The 18,944-nt window shown below is 35.6% G+C and overlaps 1 protein-coding gene across 3 annotated transcripts in view; it reads right to left on the reverse strand.

The window, feature by feature from the left end:
* The window catches only part of PPP2R3A (protein phosphatase 2 regulatory subunit B''alpha), a 166,360-nt gene that overhangs the window by 50,842 nt on the left and 96,574 nt on the right, over positions 1-18,944 (reverse strand). For 2 of the 3 annotated variants that reach the window (XM_053903790.1, XM_019437213.2), the window contains exons 7-9: positions 16,918-17,074; positions 14,171-14,219; positions 13,610-13,699 (exon numbers count right to left, since the gene is read on the reverse strand). In XM_053903790.1, coding sequence (XP_053759765.1) covers positions 13,610-13,699; positions 14,171-14,219; positions 16,918-17,074 — 296 coding nt within the window. The remainder of the gene's footprint in view (positions 1-13,609; positions 13,700-14,170; positions 14,220-16,917; positions 17,075-18,944) is intronic. The other variant, XM_053903791.1, reaches the window with a different exon arrangement.

The following is an 18,944-nucleotide window of genomic DNA, read 5'->3' on the forward strand; positions in this document are numbered from 1 at the left end:
GGCAAAGAGACATATATTATTGCCTTGATATTTGCCAAAGTGACAGGACAGCTGCCTTTAAATGTTTGAGAGTATCATGGATAGATGAATAAGATATAATTCAGTGAATATTAGCATAAAAAGAGGGGTGCCTGGGTGGTTCAGTTGGTTGGGTGTCTGACTTTGGCTCAGGTCATGATCTCATGGTCCGTGTGTTTGAGCACCTCATCAGGCTCTGTGCTGACAGCTCAGAGCCTGGAGTCTGCATTGGATTCTGTCACCCCTCTCTCTTTGCCCGTCCCCGGTTCATGCTCTCACTCTCTCTCTCAAAAATAAATGTTAAAAAATATATATTAGCATAAAAAGGATCAGTGTACAAAAGAGAGATGTTTTTAGGCTTAGAGATAGAAAAATGAACAACATACCTTAGTTATCTGTCCCTGAAAGTTTAGCAGCAGAGGCTGCTGGCTGGCTAAACCAGCCATATAGGACATGTTCTGAGGGGATTTTCTTATTGGAAATACCAGGTACTCTTTAAAGCTTTTTCTCTTCCAATGCAGATTTTTTTTTTTCTCTACTAAAGGTAGTATTTTCTCAGAGTCTATAAGTAATGACTATCCATTGTAGGAAAATGGGCAAACAGAAAAGCACACAAAAGGAATAACTACCCAGAGAGAACTAGTGTTAAATTTTTACTACATTTGCCACTGATTTTTGGTTTTAAAGCATAATTATATGACAAATTATACAACTGTAGATATAAACAAGATTACTTTCTGCCCCTGTCCTCAGGCTGAATGAAATAAAATTCTGGACCAAACATTTCTTACCCCTGATAATTCCTGTAAGCCACTGAAGAGGAAAGTTATAGGAAGCTCCATTATTGCTTAGGGATTAGCTAAATATACATTCCTTTGAATATTCAGTATAAATATTTTAGTGCCTATAACTTCAAAGGCACTGGCCTAGTCCTCTCAGACATAAAGGTGAAGGAGATAGTTGCTGGTGAGGACACCTAGTTAAAAAACCAAGGTATAAGCAGAATGTGATAAAAAACAAAACAAAAATGAAAAACAGTATAGAAGGATGGTTCAAGTTTACACCAAAAGAAGGGTTGTAAGAAACTGTTCACAAAAAACAATCTATCCAAAGATAATTTCCTTATCTAACCCTGACAGAACCAGACATAGGAAAGACTCAAGATCTGAATTTTATAAGTAGTATTTTACACAGTACTCATCACAGTTTATAGCATTACTTTTTTCAAGAAACTAAATTTTCCACCCATATCTTTCATAAGGAACAAACTTGATTTCTGCAAAGTGTTGCTTATTATGTTTTGTTACATAAGAGTTTGGTTTTGATACAGACATTTCCCTTGTTACTTTTAACAGTGAGACTTAATTGTCTTTTGCTTACATTCTGCTTTAGTAAGGCAACATGAGCATTAACAATACACATACTGGGTGCCTAGTAAGTGCCAACAGAAGCCAAGGAAACATCAACAAGTCAAAATTAGAGGAGTTCTTCACGACTGGCCAAATTTTTAGTCTCTTAAGCATTTCAGGACACCAAGAGAACTCTCTATTAGGGATTCCACAGCCTAGTTGTTAAGATAAACATTGCAAACATGCTGTCTCATAACAGACCATACATCATAGTGATAAAGAGCCCAGGATCTTGAGTCATAAAGACCTGGATTTGAATCCAAGCTAGGTCACACATTAGCTGTGCAAGGTTTCAGAGCTTGTTTCCTCAACGGTAACATGGGATCACTAAATTTATAGTGATATTGATGAGGGAGCGTGGGGCGGGCTGAGGACAAAGCGCAAGCTAGCCTCCCTCACCCACACCAGGTTGGATGTGTGTGATATTCCTCAGGCACTCTCAGCTGCCCAAGGACAAAGCAAAGGAAAGAAAACCAAAGGCCAGCTGATAGAGATCACAGTCCTGCATGACATGAGTCTCTATCAAATATCTTAGTAAATTACAAGAAAAAGGCAATCTTATCAATAGCCTAATCTCCAGAAACCTATAGACTCAGTTTCCCCGGAGCTCCAACATCACCCCATAGTGATATGGGGAACAAAAACAAGAAGGAAATATAGATAAAATTAAATTTCCTTATAGCTTGCAGCCTATGGACAAATACTTGAGGCAAATACAGAGTGTAACATTTCTCCAGGAACCCCTTGCTGTCCTAATGTTAATGCTTTGCTAGAGGGAAAAACAACCTTAGCTTGACAAAAGCCATGCTCAGGTATCTTAGGAGTCCTCTTTAGCATATCCAAGTCCCTCTGGAGGCCACCCATTTGACTTTACCTCTCCAACTTCATAGTCTATAACTAGCCACTCTTCACAATCCCAGCTCAGCTCTTTCTGCCCATGGGTCCTGTCATCATGCTTTCATGAAATCACCTTTTTGCACCAAAGACATCTTCAATTCTTTCCTGGCTGTTGGCTCTAGACCACCCCACCATCACCCCAAAACCTCATCAATATGAGGATTAAATAATCCATTGCATATAAAACACCTGTCATCTAGCAAAAAATAAAGCCTCAACAATATGTTAGCTTATTAAACAGGAGAAAGGCAAGAGGCATGGCAGAAAAGGGGCACACAAAAAAGCTTCTGATCCTAAAAACTTCCTTTGGTGAAATTCCTTTAAGTAGAGATCCAGTTATGGATCACGATATGACAAGATGACCTTAAGAGTACTGCTTCTAGCAATGATCAACTAAGTATTTTGGATTAACCCTCCCATTGATGAAATTTTGAGGAAAAATACTGTCTGAGGGCAGTGGACTAAATTAACAGGGCAGTGAAGAATTATGGCATCCAGGTCTAGAAGGAAATCCTGAGAGGAGTAGCCTAGTATTTGGGACCATCTTTCCTTTGGGGTATCTGCTGATTCTGGAAGGGGAGCCTGAGAGGTTGAGAAGCTGAGGGGTTTTTTTTGGTTTTTTTTTTTGTTTTTAAATTTATATTCTAGTTAGTTAACATACAGTGCAATACTGGTTTCAGGAGCAGTATTCAGTGATTCATCACTTGCATACAATAGCCAGTGCTCAAGGCAACAAGTGCTCTCCTTAATACTCATCACCCATCTAGCCCATCTCCTACCCACCTCCCTCCATCAATTCTTCAATTTGTTTTCTATCATTAAGAAGTCTCTTGTGGTTTCCTTCCCTCCCTACTCCTCCCCCCCCCCCACTTTCCCATATGTTCATCTGTTTTGTTTCTTAAATTCCACATATGAGTGAAATCATATGGTATTTGTCTTTCCCTGATTGACTTATTTTGCTTAGCATTATACATTCTAGCTCCATCCACATAGTTGCAAATGGCAAGATTTCATTCTTTTTGATGGCTGAGTAATCTTCCATTGTGTGTGTGTGTGTGTATCTATCTGTACACACACACACACACACACACACACACACCCCACATCTTTATCCATTCATCCATCGATGGACATTTGGGATCTTCTCATAGTTTGGCTATTGTTGATAATGCTGCTGTAAACACTGGGTTGCATGTGACCCTTTCACATTTCTATACACCAATAATGAAGCAGCAGAAAAAAAAATCAAGGAATTGATCCCATTTGCGGTTGTACCCAAACCAGTAAGATACCGAGGGATAAACCTAACTAAAGAAGTAAAAGATCTGTACTCTGAAAACTATAGAGCACTTATGAAAGAAATTAAAGAGAAAACAAAGAAATGGAAAAGCATTCCATACTCATAGCTTGGAAGAACAAACACTTAAAATGTCTATACTACCCAAAGCAATCTACACATTTAATGCAATCCCTATCAAAATACCACCAGCATTTTTTGCAGAGCTAGAGAAGCTGAGCTTTGGTTTGCTATTATTTTGTTAATGAATTTTGAGTCTGTCTTCATGAGGGATGTTGGGCTATAGTTTTATTATTTTTTTGCATGTGTTTGGTTTTGGTATAAAAATAACACTGGCATCTTAAGATGAGTTGGGAATTATTCCCTCTTTTTCTATTTTCTGGAAGAAGTGGTATAGAATTCGGTATTTCATTTTCAAATGTTTAGAAGACTGTAATAGTGAAATTATCTGAGCCAACATTTATTTTTCAGAACGTTGTTAATTATGAATTCAATTATGAATTATGAATTTTCTGTATGACTCCAAATCCTGGGCTCTTTATCAATATGATGTATGGTCTGTTATATGAGATAGCATGTTTGCATGTTTATCTCCTTAACAGTTAGGATGTGGAATCCCTAACGATTATTCAGGTTATGTTTTTTTTCCTGCATAAGTTTTACTAATTTGTGACTTTAAAGGAATTGGTCCACTTAAGTCATTACTTTTATGTAATTTCTCGAGACATATTTTTAGAGCCACAGGTTGTTTAGAAGTGTGTTGTTTAGGGGCACCTGGGTGGCCCCGTGTCGGGCTCTGCGCTGATAGCTCAGAGCCTGGAGTCTGATTTGGATTCTGTGTCTCCCTCTTTCTCTGCCCCTCTCCTGCTCACATTCTCTCTCTCTAAGATATATAAACATTAAAAGAAAAAAAGTGTGTTGGTTAATTTCCAAGTGGGTAGAGATTTTCCAGTCATCGTTTTCTTATTTTTATTGTTATTTTCTTATTTTTATATCAATTCCATTATGGTTAGGTAATATATTTTGTATTATTCCAACTCTTTTTAACGGCTTTATTTATACTAAATGTATAATTCAGTGGTTGTTAGTTTATCCACAGAGTTGCATAACCATCACTACAATTGATGTTCATCACCTCCAAAGAGAAACTCCATACCCATTAGCACTCATTCCTCATTTTCCCCTAGGTCCCTCATTTTTTTTTTTTTTTTTTAGAATTTAAAACAGTTTTATTAAAATAAGCACATTATATAATAGCACGGCCTAGGCAACCATTAACCTACTTTCTGTATCTGTAGATTTGCCTATTTTGGACAACTCATGTAAATGTATTTATATAATATGTTGTATTTTGTGTCTGTTGTCTTTTAATTTGCATAACGTTTTCAAGATTCAACCATGTTTTAGTATGCATCAGTACATTTTTTCAATTGCCGGATAATATTTCATTATATGGATATATCACAATTATTTATCCATTCATTAGCTGATGGATACTTGGGCTGTTCCTATCTTTTGGCTATTATTTTTTTTTAATGTTCATTTATTTATTTTTGAATGAGAGAGTGAGTGGGGTAGGGGCAGACAGAGAGGAAGAGAGAAAATCTCAAGAAGGCTCTGCACCCTTAGCAGAGAGCCCAAAGCAGGGCTCGAACTCACTAACCACAAGATCATGACCTGAGCTGAAACCAAGAGGTGGCTGCTTGCTTAACTGACTGAGCCAACCCAGGTCCCCTCTTTTGGCTATTAATAGTGCTGCTCTGAACATGGGTGTATAAATTTCTGTGTGAATATTTTCATTTCTCTTGGGTATCTTCCTAGGAGTAGAACTGCTGGGTCATATGTTAACTCTATGTTTAACTCTTTGAGGAACTGTCACAATGTCTTCCACAGTGGCTGCAACATTTTACATTGCCAATAGCATTTGAAGGTTCTGATTTTTCTACATCCTTGTCAACACTTATTGATTGTAGCTATCCTAGTGGCTATGATGTGGTATCTTATTATGGTTTTTATTTGTATTTCCCTGATTAATGATATCAAGAATCTTGTTACAGGCTTATTGGCCATGTATATACCTTCACTGGAGAAATATTTAGATCTTTTGCTCATTTTTAAATTAATCTGTCTTTTTATTATTGAGTTGTACTTTTTATATATTCTAGATACAAGTCATTTGTCAGATATATCATCTACAAATATTTTCTCCCATGCTGTGGTTGTCTTCTTGCTTTCTTGATGTTGTCTTTTGAAGCATGAAAGATTTTAATTTTTTTGAAGTCCAATTCATCCATTTCTTCTTTTGTTTGTGCTTTTGAAGTCTTATCTAAGAAACCATGGCCACAAAAATTTACTCTTACATTTTCTTCTAAAAGTTTTATAGCTTTAGTTCTCACATTCAATTTGTGATCTACTTGAGCTAATTTTTGTGTATGATGTGAGGTAGGGTTCACATTCATTCTTTCCTATGTGGGTATCCAGCTCCCAACACCATTTCTTAGGAGACCATTTCTTCCCCATTAGAATTATCTTGGCATCCTTGTTAAAAATCAAGTGGTCATAAATGTGAGGATTTATTCCCAGACTCTTAATTTTCTTTATCTACATGTCAATCTGTATCCCAGTATCACATTGTCTTCTTTAGTTCAGCTTTGTATGTTTTGCAATCAGTAAGTATGAATCCTAAGATTTTGTTCTTTCTCAAGATTGTTTTGGTTATTCTGATCCCTTTGTAGTTCCATAGGAATTCAAGAATCAGCTTTTTCATTTCTACAACAAATAACAAAAAGTAGCTGGGATTATGTTAGGAATTGCTTTGAATCTACCAATCTATTTGCAGAGTACTGCCATTCTAACAATTTTAAGCTTTTTGATCCATGAACATGGGATGCCTTCATTTCATTTAGATTTTCCTTAATTTCTTTCAACAATGTTTTATAGTTTTCACAGTATAAGTTTTATACTTCTTTGTTAAATTTATTTCTAGGTATTTTATTCTCTTTGCTATTGTAAGTGGAATTATTTCCTTAATTTTTTTATTGCTTGTGCATAAATAGATTTTTTATAAATTGATACTATATACTGCAACCTTATTTAACCTTTACTGAGCTCTAACAGTTTTTTTTTTTTAACGTTTATTTATTTTTGAGAGAAGACAGTGCAAGCAGGAGAGGGGCAGAGAGAGGGAGACACAGAATCTGAAGCAAGTTCTAGGCTCTGCATTGTCAGCACAGAACCCAATGAGGGGCTTGGACTCATGAGCTGTGATATCATAACCTGAGCCAAAGTCAGACACTTAACCCAGGTGCCCCTCTAGTAGTTTTTTAGTCGATTTCTTGGGATTTCTGATATAAACTATACTCAAATAGATAGTTTTCCTTGTTCCTTTCCAATTTGGATGCTTTTTACTTCATTAGCTTGTCTGATAGTCCTGGCTAGAACCTTCAGTACAATGTTGAAAGAATAGACATCCTTATCTTTTCTCTGATCACAGGAAATAGATTTCAGTCTTTCACCTTTCACTAGTTGTTAGCTTTGGGTTTTTCTTAATCAGGTCAAAGAAATTCCTTTCATTTTCCAGTGAAGCCATCTCAGCCTGGGATTATTTTTCCTAGCCAGAGTTATTTCATCTAGAACCAGTATAGCAGTTTATGTCCCTCCAAGAATTTGCCCATTTTGTCTAAGTTATCTAATTTGTTAGTATAAAGTTGTTATATATGTGTGTATGACAATCCTTTTTACTCCCGTAAGGTCAGCATTCATGTTACATCTTTTATTCTGACCTTAATAATCTGAATGTTCTCTTTTTTTCTTGATCAGTGTAGCTAAGGCTTGCTTCATTCATTCATTCATTCATTCATTCATTCATTCATAAAGTAGGTTTCACACCCATCCTGGAGTCCAATGTTGGGCTTGAATCCACAAATCTCAGATCAAGACCTGATCCAAGATCAAGAGTCAGACACCTAACCGACTGAGCCACTCAGGTGTCCGGTAGCTAAGGCCTTATTAATTCTTTAAAAAAATCTTGATTTTTGGTTCCATTGATTTTATTATTTTTCTATTCTCTACTTAATTTATACACTTCAATCTTTCTTCTTTCCTTGTGTTTGCTATGCTTAATTTCCTCCTTTTTTCCCAGTGTCTTTTTTTTTTTTTTTAACGTTTATTTATTTTTTGAGACAGAGACAGACAGAGCATGAATGGGGGAGGGGCAGAGAGAGAGGGAGACACAGAATCGGAAGCAGGCTCCAGGCTCTGAGCCATCAGCCCAGAGCCCGATGCGGGGCTTGAACCCACGGACCACGAGAGCATGACCTGAGCTAAAGTCGGACGCTTAACCGACTGAGCCACCCAGGCGCCCCCCCAGTGTCTTTGAAGTAGAAAGTTAGGTTATTGATTGGTGACATTTCTTGTATTTTGGTATACGTGTTTAAAGCTACACATTTTTCTTAGTACTGCATTTGCTACATCCCATAAGTTTTGGCATACTGTGTTTCCATTTTCATTCATCTTAAACAAAGCTTTTTACTTTTTCCTTCATTTTCCTTCCTTTCAAATTATTTCCTTTTGGGGCACCTGGGTAGCTCAGTTGGTTTAGCGTCCGACTTCAGTTCAGGAGATGATCTCATAGTTTGGGAGTTTGAGCCCTGTGTCAGGCTCTGTTCTGACAGTGAAGAGCCTGGAGCCCACTTTGAGTTCTGTGTCTCCCTTTCTCTCTGACCCTCCCCCACTCACAATCTGTCTCTCTCTCTCTCTCTCTAAAAAATAAACATTAAAAATTAAAAAAAAAATCTACCAAGAGATTCAAATTATTTCTTTTGATGTATTAGTTTTTTTTCCCACTGGTTATTTAAGCAGTGTGTTGTTTCTACATGTTTGTAAACTCCCAAGTTCCTATAAGTTATTGTTAATTTTATTTCATTATGGTCAGAGACTATGCTTTGTATGACTTTACTTCTTTTTATATTTATTTGAGGCTGTTTTACAGCCTGTCATATATTCTATCCTGGGGAATATTCCATGTGTACTTGACAAGCATATATACTCTATTGTTCTTAGGTGGAGTATTCTATAGATATCTGTTAGGTCTATTTGGTCTATAGTTTTGTTTGTACTATTGTTCATGACTTCCATTTCCTTGTTTATCTTCCTCCTGGTTGTTCATCCACTGAAATACCCACTGAAAGTGGGGTATTGAGGTCCTCAGCTATTATTGTTGAATTGTTTATTTCAATTCTGTCAGTTTTGTTTCATGTATTTTAGGGTTCAATGTTGTAAGGTGCATATGTTTCTAATTGTAGAGTCTTTCTGTTGGACTGACTCTTTTATCACATAAAATGTCCTTTGTTTCGGGTAACTCTTTTTGTATTAAAGTCTACATTCTCTGATATTTATAAAACCACTTTAAGTTTCCTATGGTTGTTGCTTGCATGACATATCTTTATATTTCCTTTTCCTTTTTTCTCCCTTTTGGATCTTTAAATCTGTGTCTCATATAGACAGCATATAATGGTATTTTTTTTTTACATTTATTTTTGAGAGAGAGAGAGGGAGAGAGCGCGCACGCACAAGTGGGGGAGGGGCAGAGAGAGAGGGAGCCACAGAATCCCAAGCAGGCTCCAGGCTCCGAGCTGTCAGCACAGAGCCTGATGTGGGGCTCAAACTCACAAACTGCGAGATCATGACCTGAGCCGAAGTTGGAGCCGATGTCAGAGGCTTAACCAACTGAGCCACCCAGGCGCCCCAATTGTATATTGGTTTTTAAATCCAGTCTGGAAAACCTCTGTCTTTTGATGGAATATTTAATCCATTCACATTTATAAATTGTTATTATTGATATAGTTGGAATAATGTCTGCCATTTTACTTTTTGTTTTCTATCTGTGTGGCATTTTTCCTATGTCTCCTTTACTGCTTTCTTTTACATTAAGTGATTAAGTGATTACATTAAGTGATTCTAAGTGTAACATTCTAATTCATTTAATGATTTTGTTCACTATACATTTTTGAATTAATTTTCTAGTGGTTTCTCTAAGGGCTTGCCATATACATTTTTATCTTATAATCTACTTCAGATTTCTTCTTTTTTTTTTTAACGTTTATTTATTTTTGAGACAGAGACAGACAGAGCATGAACAGTGGGGGCGGGGGGAGGGGGTCAGAGAGAGGGAGACACAGAATCCGAAACAGGCTCCAGGCTCTGAGCTGTCAGCACAGAGCCCGATGCGGGGCTCGAACTCATGGACCACGAAATCATGACCCGAGCTGAAGTTGGCGGCTTAACCGACTGAGCCACCCAGGCGCCCCCAGATTTATTCTTAATTCCAGTGAGATACTGAAATGTTACTCCTATATAACTCTCTTCCTTCTTCTTTTTATGCTACTATTGTTATTCATATTACATCTATATATATTACTATATATATTTATATTAATATATAATATATATTAATTATATATTATAATATATAATATATACTAATTAGTATATGTATTACCAAAACTATACTGGTCTAATTATTACTTTTAATTATACTTTTCTATTATTATATATATAATATATAATACATATATTATAATATTAATTAATATACACACACACATTACTATATATATATTACCAAAACTACACTGGTCTAATTATTACTTTATGTAACTTATGTTTTTTAAAGAAGCTGAGAGAAGACTGAAGAACTATATATTCGTGGTTTGTTATATTAATCTTCATTACCATTTCTAGCTCTCTTCATTTGTCCTTATGGGATAATAAGGTTCCAGAAATAGGAAAATATAGATGAGAATTATTTGAGAAAAGCTTTTTCATAACTGAGGAAATATGAAAGATAAAAGGTTGTTGAGAGGGTTAAAAGAACACTGAGAAGGGAAGAATTAGAAAAAAGAATAGCCTTCAAATCTTTGGAAATTTAGGTGATCTAACTGAAACAACCTAAGCTTTCAAAATAATAAATTAATGATAAATTATAAACGTGCATACTACATACGAAAAAATGCTCAACATCACTCATCATCAGGGGAATGATGAAATACAAATCAAAACCACAATGAGATACCACCTCACACCTGTCAGAATGGCTAACATTAACAACTCAGGCAACAACAGATGTTGGCAAGGATGCAGAGAAACAGGATCTCTTGCATTGTAGGTGGGGATGCAAACTGGTGCAGCCACTGTGGAAAACAGTATGGAGGTCCCTCAAAAAATTAAAAATAGAACTACCCTATGACCCAGCAATTGCACTACTAGGTATTTATCCAAGGGATACAGGTGTGCTGTTTGAAATACCCCAATGTTTATAGCAGCACTATCAATAATAGCCAAAGTATGGAAAGAGCCCAAATGTCCATCAATGAATGAATGGATAAAGAAGATGTGGTGTGTGTATGTGTATATACATATATATATACATACACACACACACACACACACACACACACACACACACACGCACACGCACACACACACACATACTGGAGTATTACTCAGCAATCAAAAAGAATGAAATCTTGCCATTGGCAACTACATGGATGGAACTCGAGGATATTATGCTAAGCGAAATTAGTCCACCAGAGAAAGACAAATATCATATGAGGACTTTAAGACACAGAACAGATGAACACAATGGAAGGGAAGCAAAAATAATATAAAAACAGGGAGGGGGACAAAACATAAGAGACTCTTAAATATGAAGAACAAACAGAGGGTTACTGGAGGGGTTGTGGGAGGGGGGATGGGCTAAATGGGTAAGGGGCATTAAGGAATCTACTCCTGAAATCATTGTTGCACTATATGCTAACTATCTTGGATGTAAATTAAAAAAATTAAATTAAAAAAAGAGGAAAAAAACCATGCATACTTACTAGCATGGAACTATATTGTTAGGTGAAAAAGTGTATCACAAATCTATATAATATGATACCATTTAGCATAATATATCTTTTGGTGCAGGGAGGAATAGGAGGAGAAAGAGTCGGGAGAGAAGGAAAGGGAGAAAGAGGAGTGAATGGATATGTACCAATATTAAATATGGGTCATGGAATTATGAATGAATTTCATATTAAGGTTTTTGAATGTATGTAGTTTAAATATTTTTATTTTATATATTTTTAATAGCTTCATTATTAAATATAAAAAACTTTAATATTTTTTGTATTTGTTATAAAATAAAAACAGAAATGAGCAAAAGACATGAAAAGGCAAGTTGGCTAAAATGAAATAAAAAAGGCTGAATGGTATGAAAAAATTCAGCCTCATTAGTAATCAAAGAAATGCAATATACATAATACTGAATTTTTAATTTATCAAGTTGGAAAATATTTTTAAGAGGAAAATACCTAGTGTTAGTAATATGCTGTATCTTGTTGATAAAGGTATAAAGTGACAAAACTTTTCTAAAGACCAACTTAATAATTTTTATAAATTCCCCCCAAAATATCTATACCCTTTTAACCTAAAAATTCCATTTAGGAATACTTACTTATTTACTTATTTTTAAAAAACTTTTAAATTTTATTTTAGAGAGAGAAAGCAGGAGTGTGGGATAGGGGCAGGGGGTGGGGGGGTGGGGTGAGAGAGAGAGAGAGAGAGAGAGAGAGAATATGAATCTCAAGCAGGTTCCATAATCAGTATGGAGCCCAATGAGGGTCTCAATCCTACAACACTGGGATCATGACCTGTGGTGAAATCAAAAGTCGGATGCTCAAGTGAATGAGCCACCTAGGTACCCCTTGGAAAATTTATTTTAACGAAGAAAGTAGTGAGTGTTACAACTGTTTAGCTGCAACTATTGTTTTGGAAAGCAATCCATCAAAATTTTGGAGTGCATGGTAATTAAGACTTAATCCAATGGAGCTAATCTTAATGTCTAACATGTATGTAACAATATATGAAATAGACCATACAATATATACCAACTTTTTTAATAGTGTCTTATTCTGAGTGTTAGAATTAAAATTTATTTTCTTCTGCTTACCCATGTTTTCTAAATTGTCTCTAATGGACAATAAATTATTGTTTGAAATGGAAAACAAAGTTATTTAAAAATAATCTAATAGGCTGCCCAATAAATAGCTTAGATTTCTACTTCATTGAATTCTTTTTTAAAAAAATTTTGATGTTTATTTATTTCTGAAAGAAAGAGAGAGCGTAAGTGGGGAGGAACAGAGAGGGAAACACAGAATCCGAAGCAGGCTCCAGACTCTGAGCTGTCAATATAGAGAGCCCGAAGTGGGGCTTGAACTCATGAACCACGAGATCATGACCTGAGCAGAAGTCAGATGCTTAACCCATTGAGCCACCCAGGTGCCCCACTACCTTCACTGAGCTCTAAACCATATATCCAATATTTAGATAAATACTTCAACCAACATGCACACAGTTGAGTCAGTTATACTAGCAAGGAGCACCAAAAACTGTAGCCTCTCCCTCCCTTGGTACTAAGCACAAACTATGTATTGGGTATTGTGTTATTATATAAGCTGGGAATAAAAAGAAGAGAGGGGCCTAGATTTTTGGCTTAAACATGAGACTAGTGGCAAGAAACACACGTGTAAACTCAAAACTACAAATCAAGGTACATTTGAGAGTGCCAAGGAAAGGGAAAGATGATTCTAATTTATCTATACCAGTCATCCACAATTTGTTCTTCTTTCTCTCTCTGATTTATTACTGAACCATCAAGATCATAAAACAACAAAATTCACAATATATATTCCTACATTCTGTATAAAGTAAGTCCTACTTATTCTTCAGAGCCAGCTCACATGTTACTTCACCTTAGTTTCTGGGGGTAAAAATACTTCTCTTGATATTTTATGACTATGGATTCAGTCTAAGAGGGCAGAGAGTAAGTCTAATCCATCTTGGTACCCCTATGTCAAGATGGCATCCAATGGATATGCATCATCAATTTTTTAAGCTTTGTTTAAGTGTTAAATGTTACTGGCAAAGGAATCTTAAGAAGTCGTACCTGGTTGGGTTCCTTTTGTCTTCCTCAGAGATCAAAAACCAAACAAAATCTGCATAGCTCATTCTTCCCTCTTTCTGTACTGTTTTTCCCCTGAAGAAAACATATCATTATCAAGTTTCCTGAACAATTACTCGGATGAATTTAGTAGGATGACAGACTAAGAAATAAAGCAACACCTTCTTTGGAAATTAAGTTAAAAAAATTAGAAGGCTATAACTAAAATTTAAATAAAAAGTAAAAAAAAAAAATTAGAAGGCTGGAAATCTTACAAAGGTTACAAAACCTATCCTGTTTTCAAAGGCCTAGAAGGGTGAAACCAGAAGACATTTGCTGGTATGAAGAAAGAAGTCTGGTTTCTAATTTGAATGCAAATAATCACCAGGATCAAATACCTTTATCTGTATTTAGGTAAAGGATTAATGTCTGTATATAAAGAATTACTGCTGTCTTGTATGAAGCCATGACATACATGTCATACATGACATGTATGAAGCTGTGCTAAAATGAGATTGTTAAAGTATTACCTGTAATTCATTTTTAAACTCAGATGCTTTTTCTTACCTTGTTACTGCCCCAGAAAATATCCTTTCAATAATTCTGTTTGATGAAGCTAAATGCAAATAAGAAAGTACAAAGCTAGTTAGGAACATGTTCCATAAAGGCAATACTTTGGGCAAATTTATTTTCAGTAGCTATGAGCTAAAACATAATAATCTTCTATAACAAGAATATGAATATTTAAATTTTTACTTATGTATAATTTATATTTTTGAAAGTAAGAATTTGAAGTGGCATAATCAATCATTAAAAAAAAGAATAGGCAAATGATTATGCCTGACAGCTGTGATGTATTAATATAGTTGAGCGTCCTAACAACTAAGACAAAAACGTATAGGATTTATATTGATCTTGTATCTAAGACAATTTTCCTCTAAAACAAGACAAATTTTATCCTTGTATTAAATTCAAGGGGAACTGATCAGCAACTCCTAAGATAAAGGACTCTGAGTACAACAATGGAGAATGCTTTCAAGTAGAATTTTATAGAAGATACCTAAACATACCACAAACATACTTTTCATATATTCTTATTCCATAAAAGTCCAGGACATAACATACAATTTTACCTTAAGATAGCATGTTGCTTTTGATGGTAGATCCTAGAGAATCTATAGCAGTGTACCTCATTGTTGGTTCAAAATAACCAAAGCGTTTAGTTTTACCAAAAGGCTATGTCAATAGATCTCAGACCTAGGGATTTGGTGAGGACAGAATCTGTTCTTTTAAGAAGTGCCCCAGGCAATAGCATGTACACTAAAATTTCCAAATAAGTGATGAAGTTATTAGACAGTAGCTATTAGCATCTAATTCTTCTGCATACAGTTAGGTATAGTCAACCTAAAGGTAAAATTAATTTGGCTGAAGAATGTTGGGAATATGGGTGTCAGTAGAGCCATGCCTGGCCACAAAGCTTATATAAGGACCCTCTAGACTTTGGTGAACATTGGTTTATAATAATTTGTACTATACAAACAGAGGGCTGTATAGGAAAGGCATGGACATTTAATCCCAAAGCTAAAGTCTTTTTTACATTTGGAAGGTTTACCCTAAAATTGAAGATCATGTTGTCCCATTTAGGACAGGCTAATGGATTGCCAATTATGTAGTTTTGATGGGCTCTTCATCATGCAGGCTTAGATGCCTACTTATTTGGACATCATCACTTTAATATACCTCTATTGAATTGTTATGTGTATATATACATTTTGGAACCTAATGAGAATTATGATTGTATCAGCTGGAGAGAGTGCTTTAGAGCCCATAAGGTTTGTATGACCTCATGTTACACAGATGATCTGGCCACCGGTGATTAGAAGGTGCACAGCTAATAAAGCTGACCCGATATGCCTGTGAATATCTCCATCTTTATGCTATTCTGGTGACAGCAAGATTATGACTACTTGAAGAAGGGAGGTATAGTACTAAAATGCTTGTTCATCAATAAGTACATCTGAGTATTTTCTCTTGATACCTGGTTGGCACCTGAGAATAGAGAGGAAGGACTCTTTTTTATATATGGAAAGTTCTATGATACTTAAGATCATATAGAATGAAACTCTTCTTAAGATGCAAACAGTTAATCACAGAGATACCAAATAACAGAAGTGAAATTCAATGTATTTAAGATTTGTACTCTGCTACACCTAAAGGGCTAAAGGCTGATTTAAAATAAATAGCAGTGCCTGAGAAGACATTTAAGAATAGAACAATCTTATGAGAATCTTATGAGACAATCTTATGAGAAAAGAATGAGTCAATGTATCTTGGTGCTTGAGGAAGAATATTTGCAGGTAATAGGTTATCAGTTTATTAACTGGTAAAAATGAAGCAGAAGGAGTAGTATCATGTGATGTTTAATATTTTTGTTTTCTGATAAAAGAAAACACACAAAATTCATCTGCGGAGAAAATATCTATTCTGGATCTAAATTCCAAAAGTAAATTGTTATTAGTCCTTGAAAACACTGGCATATTATTTCATCCTTGTCTGTTTATAAATACTGTAAAATGGGAAACTTACAGGGTGTACATACACTCTCTTTCAAATAAACTACATAGGAATGGATCTAATTCAACTCATCACTAGAAAATAAACATCACAGAGTGCCTTGGTGGTGCAGTTGGTTAAGCATCCAACTCTCGGCTCAGGTCATAATCTCAATCTCCTGAGTTTGGGCCCCACATGGGGCTCTGCACTGACAGTGCAGAACCTGCTTGGAATTCTCTCTCTCCCCTCTGTCTCTCCCCTGCACATGCTCTCTCTTTCTCTCCTCTCTCTCCCAAAAACTAAAATAAACATACTAATTAATTAAATTAATCAAAGACAATCAAAACAAAGACTCTAATTGCTTATTTACCTTAAGTCCCTTCTCCTACACTTGCCTTCTAAATGAAAAATCGATACCTTCACTCATTCCCACTTAAAAATTCTTGGCTCTTTAAAGAGGACTTGATGGGGCACCTAGGTGGCTCAGTTGGTTGAGTGTCTGACTTCGGCTCAGGGTGTGAGTTCGAACCCCACAGCGGGATCTCTGCTGTCAGTGTGGAGCCGGCTTTGGATCCTCTGTCCCCTCCCTCTTTGTACCTCCCCCACTCGCTCTCAAAAATAAATTAAAAAAAAAAATTTTTAAAAAGAGGACTTGATTAGATAAAGAATTTAAGAAATGGGAATTTCTCATTCATGTAACAATTCAGACAACTCTTGCCTTCTTCAAAATAGTTAAGTCTTAACAACTATAAAACACTCACCCTGGTCATTATATCGAGATAAATCAGCCTGGCTGATGTAGAGGTCATGATCACTATCTAGCTCCCAGAATTTACAATAAATAACATAGAAATGTTCATAGGAGAAGTAATCTGTGATTTGGTTTATATCTTCCTCTTCTTCCAAAAGGGCTAGAGTCTGAAATAAAGTATGAAGAGAAGGATTAATTTATTTTAAAATTATGAAAACCAGCTTTGGCCATTATATAGAGTCTAATGAAGTTTTATTTTAAATTTAATTAAAATTTTTGGTTTTGGTACTAAACCAGGAACTGTAACAGGCAACCTCATCCTACCTTTAATCAACTGACCAATCTATAAGCATTTACAAACTCTGTATTATGCTTAGCAAAGGGATAGATGCTGTGGAGGATTTAAAAGCAGGGAAAGGGAAGGACTGTTACCAAGGAGACTGTATCCTGTCAGAGGTCCCCAAACTAGCAAACCAGAACACACAAGAGGCTGAAATAGATGGTCATGAACTGACATTGCTTTTAACTTTCCAAAATTATGAAGACTGGGCATCTCCTCTATTATGTAGAGTGGAAGTCTACATACAGGGTTTGGCTTTGTAATGAGATCAAGTTTACTATAAAGGAGACTTATGTATGGTACTGTGCTGATGTGCAGTGGCCTGGTGTGGAAAGTATGGGGGATGGAGCTGCGGGGCCCTAAGCTGGAAGTAAACCGGGGTCTCCCCTGATTCACTGTGTACCCTGATGGAAAACATCAGAAACAATAATGCTAATCCCAGGCTTCTTAACAATTCTTACAATTATCATGCAAGTGGGCAGATAAATAGAGATGTTTTCAGAAATGAAAAATTCAGAAAGATATAAGAAACCATAAGGAAACTTAGGAAATAGAAAAAACAAAATGAGATGGCAGAAGTCAGATCAGATATATCAACAATCACAATAAATATAAATGAATTGAGTCTCCATATTAAAGCATTTTCAGATTGAGTATAAAAACCAACCCCCCCCCCCAAAAAAAAAAACAGATCTAGATATATGCTATCCATAAGAGATAAGTCTAAAATAAAATTTAAAAGGAAAGCTAAAAAAAAAAGACAAATATTTACTAGCTAAATCTTAACAGCAACAACAAAAAAAACCATGTCAATATGATTAGAAAATACAGTGGAATTAAAGATGAAAAACATTATAAGGAACAAAGATAACTATTTCATAGTGCAAATAAATTACTTCGATAAAAAATTATGTTCCAAAATGTAAATACTGGGAAACCAATATGCCCTGACAAGCTGAGAACATAAATTATGAGACTAAAACTACTTAATGGAAGATTCTGCTGCCAGTAAAAATTATAAAGTCTACACAGAAACAAAGGAAAACCATGACATGGTAAAAGCAAAATATGGTATATAAAATTATACACACTAAGAATATGTAAAATTCATTTAATCTGCACATATATATGAGACAAGAAAAACACATACAAAAATGTTATTAGCTGTATTAGGGTGATAAAACAGGAATTTTTTTTTTGTTTTCCAAACAAGGCTTGTAATGTTTTGTTTTACAAAATGTTCTTTAACATGTATAAAGCAGAATATGTACATTAAAACAAATCTTGAGAAGCAGCTCTCATTTTAACCTACTGGATTGTCATAAAATGAAAAAGATGACTTCTGCTGTTGGTGAATGTGTGTGAACTAGTACAGGTTTTTGGCAGGATCTATCAGACTGAAAATGTACATACCATTTGATCCAGGATTTTCCCTCCAGTAGTCTATTCTAGAAAAATTTTTTAAAATTTTTTAATGTTTATTTTTGAGAGAGACAGAGGGTCAGCGGGGGAGGGGCAGAGACAGAGAGGGAGACACAATCCAAAACAGGCTCTAGGCTCTGAGCTGTCAGCACAGAGCCCAACGTGGGGCTCAAACCATGAGATCATGACCTGAGACAAAGTCGGATGCTTAACCGACTGAGCCACTCAGGCACCCCTATTCTAGAAAGATTCTTAACAGGAGGAAAGTACAGGGA

This window comes from Panthera pardus, unplaced genomic scaffold, assembly GCF_024362965.1.
Source record: "Panthera pardus isolate Hobbes unplaced genomic scaffold, ASM2436296v1 HiC_scaffold_16, whole genome shotgun sequence".
In the NCBI taxonomy this organism is placed as follows: domain Eukaryota; kingdom Metazoa; phylum Chordata; class Mammalia; order Carnivora; family Felidae; genus Panthera; species Panthera pardus.